A 2546-nucleotide genomic window follows, 5' to 3' on the forward strand; every position below is an offset into this window, starting at 1 on the left:
TCTCGGAGTGCTCCGAGCGCACCGGTGGTGAAGACGGAGGACCTATCATCATTGGTGGAGGTCATCACAAAATCCATCAGTCAAGCTCTAGTAGCCGCGGTTCAGCAGAACGCTGCGATGGCCCCTGCGACGTTCAACAGACCTGCCCCCATGAATTACCACTGCATTTATTGCGGGGAGAGCGACCACTTGATCAGGAGATGTCCCAAGGTCGAGGAGGATATTAGGGCCGGTCGGTGCAAGCGGAACGCGGAGGGACAAGTGGTCCTGCCAGGCGGAGCGATGGTCTCGAGGTCCGTACCAGGAGCGACGATGAGGGACCGCATTTTAGAATGGCATCGCCAGAACCCCGGGCAGACAAGCGTCCATTTATTGGACACAATGCTATGGGAGGAGGTGCGAGCGTCGGCGGCCCCACAGACCACGGATATGTTCCATTTGGACCAGCGGGAGCGAATTGAGGCCTTGGAGCGGGAATTATTTGCGTTGAGAGGGAAAGGGAAGCAGGTTTTTGATGGAGTCTACGTTCCTCCGCCGAATAGGTCTTCCAACCCCTCCAAGGAGTCCGGAGTTGGTCCGGCAGGTCCCGCACCCTCTAGAGCCAAGAGTCAACCGGTACGAGAGCAGCCAGTGGCCGAAGCAGTGCGGCCGGCAATAAATCGAGAGTCCCCACCTCACATGTCAGAGGGACCAATCCATCCATTCGCCGGTGCAAGGGACGTCAACAGGCCTAGGCAGGCAATTCCCCGGAGTGTCGAGAAAGGCTCGGCTCAAGCAGCAGAAGCGTCACAAGCCAAGGAGCCAGCCTACCGCACCCAGGCCCCTGTTTATAATCCTCGCATCTCGGACCTGGTGTTTGAGCGGTCGCTCAAGACTCCAAATATTTCGTTGACCTCTGAGGAATTATTATCCATCGCTCCGGAGGTCCGCGCGAAATATAGGGACATTGTGACACCCAAGAAAGTGCCCGCACCGCCCGCTGTTCGACTCCAAGCCACTATACAGGAAGTGGAGGATGAAGACGATGGTCCGGAGTTGCCGGACGTGGAGCAATTAATTCACAGTGGTAGTTCGATCCGTCCTGGAGTGCTGGTGGTACCCGACCCCTACGAAATTTATCTCCGGAGTCTAGGTCCGGGGGAGACGCCGAAGCAGTTGGTCGTGGCCAAGGAGTCGCATGCTCTGCGGTCTATTATGGGGCTCATAGACAACCAGGAGAAGGTCGAGGCAATTTTAGATCCAGGTTCCCAAATCGTCGCAATGTCCGAAGCAGTTTGCCATTCTCTAGGACTTCAGTATGATCCCACCATTCAGCTCCAGATGCAGTTGGCGAACAAGACGATCGATATGTCGTTGGGACTGGCGCACAATATTCCCTTCCAGGTCGGAGATATTACCGTTTACCTCCAGATCCATGTTATTAGGGATCCGGCCTACGACATTTTATTGGGACGTCCCTTCGATGTATTAACGGAGAGTTGCATCAAAAATTTCAAAAATGAGGACCAGACGATCACGATCAACGACCCCAACTCTGGAATTGTGTCCACTATCCCGACATTTCCAAGAGGTCGCCCTCGATTTCGAGGCCCCGCCTCTAGAGCGGGATGATTTATTTTTAGGCGACTCAGACGAGGAGCAGTGGGCGGCCCTTGTCATCGAAGAGACAGATACCCCCGCCCGGTTTCAGATTTCTGCGTTCCATATTTTAGGTGATCAAGAAAATAGCAAAACCTCAATACAAAATTCCATTCCTTTCCTCTATCTTTCCGCCTATTCACCAGTTCCGATTTTTGCTGCCACAAAGAAAAAGTATAAACCAGTCGCCAAAAAGGTCCGAGCGGTCCCTGCGACGTTGCCCAAGGAGTATAGAATCCAGCGCAATATTGTAGGAGATCCGCTGGCCGACATGCCGATTTTATCCCCAATTCCCCCTTCCTTCCAGCCAACCGGACGATATTCACAAGAGCATAGGGATGCGCTACACAAGGCCCATCCTAGCGGATTCCTTACGGAAGCGGAGCTAAATCTAATGGACGAGTTTATGTGCAAGCACGACCAGGCATTTGCCTGGAACGACTCGGAGCATGGCCAATTTTGCAAGGACTTCGTTCCTCCCATTGAATACCCAGGTACCTCGGACCACTTATTACAGTGTCGAGGAACCGTGGCGGAGCTTATATTCTTGCTGAACTCGATGATACGCTCTTCGATCGACCCTTTGCTGCGTTCGGCGTCATTCCCTACCTCGCAAGAAAATCCATTACGCTCCCGGAGGATTTTACAGATGTTGGCGAGGATCAAGTACGAAGGATGGAAGAACAGGATGATCATGGGGACGATGAAGACGAAGCGAACTGAGGACAGTTCAGATTTCAGTCAGGGGGAGGGAAGCGATGGGCTCCATATACCCAGGCATTTTCGCATTTTTCTTCGCACTTGTTTCACTCACTTTATTTTGCTCCGCTCCTTGATTCGTGCTTTAGTTAGGACACACATAAAATACAAATATCTCCCATCACCCCATCGGACAGTTCGCAAGCTAT

General features: G+C 52.8%; 3 protein-coding genes across 3 annotated transcripts; all 3 read left to right on the forward strand.

The window, feature by feature from the left end:
• Positions 1-24: 24 nt before the first annotated feature.
• Positions 25-876, forward strand: GLOTRDRAFT_19819 (uncharacterized protein; the record flags this gene model as incomplete). Its single annotated transcript, XM_007868414.1, has 1 exon — positions 25-876. A coding segment is annotated over one exon (852 nt), but the record flags the coding sequence as incomplete, so codon positions are not given.
• Positions 868-1560, forward strand: GLOTRDRAFT_22459 (uncharacterized protein; the record flags this gene model as incomplete). The annotated part of the gene is made up of 1 exon (XM_007868419.1): positions 868-1560. A coding segment is annotated over one exon (693 nt), but the record flags the coding sequence as incomplete, so codon positions are not given.
• A 247-nt stretch (positions 1561-1807) lies between these two features.
• GLOTRDRAFT_20104 (uncharacterized protein) lies at positions 1808-2011 on the forward strand (the record flags this gene model as incomplete). Its single annotated transcript, XM_007868415.1, has 1 exon — positions 1808-2011. A coding segment is annotated over one exon (204 nt), but the record flags the coding sequence as incomplete, so codon positions are not given.
• Between the last annotated feature and the right edge of the window lie 535 nt (positions 2012-2546).

Source organism: Gloeophyllum trabeum (genome assembly GCF_000344685.1).
Source record: "Gloeophyllum trabeum ATCC 11539 unplaced genomic scaffold GLOTRscaffold_00008, whole genome shotgun sequence".
In the NCBI taxonomy this organism is placed as follows: domain Eukaryota; kingdom Fungi; phylum Basidiomycota; class Agaricomycetes; order Gloeophyllales; family Gloeophyllaceae; genus Gloeophyllum; species Gloeophyllum trabeum.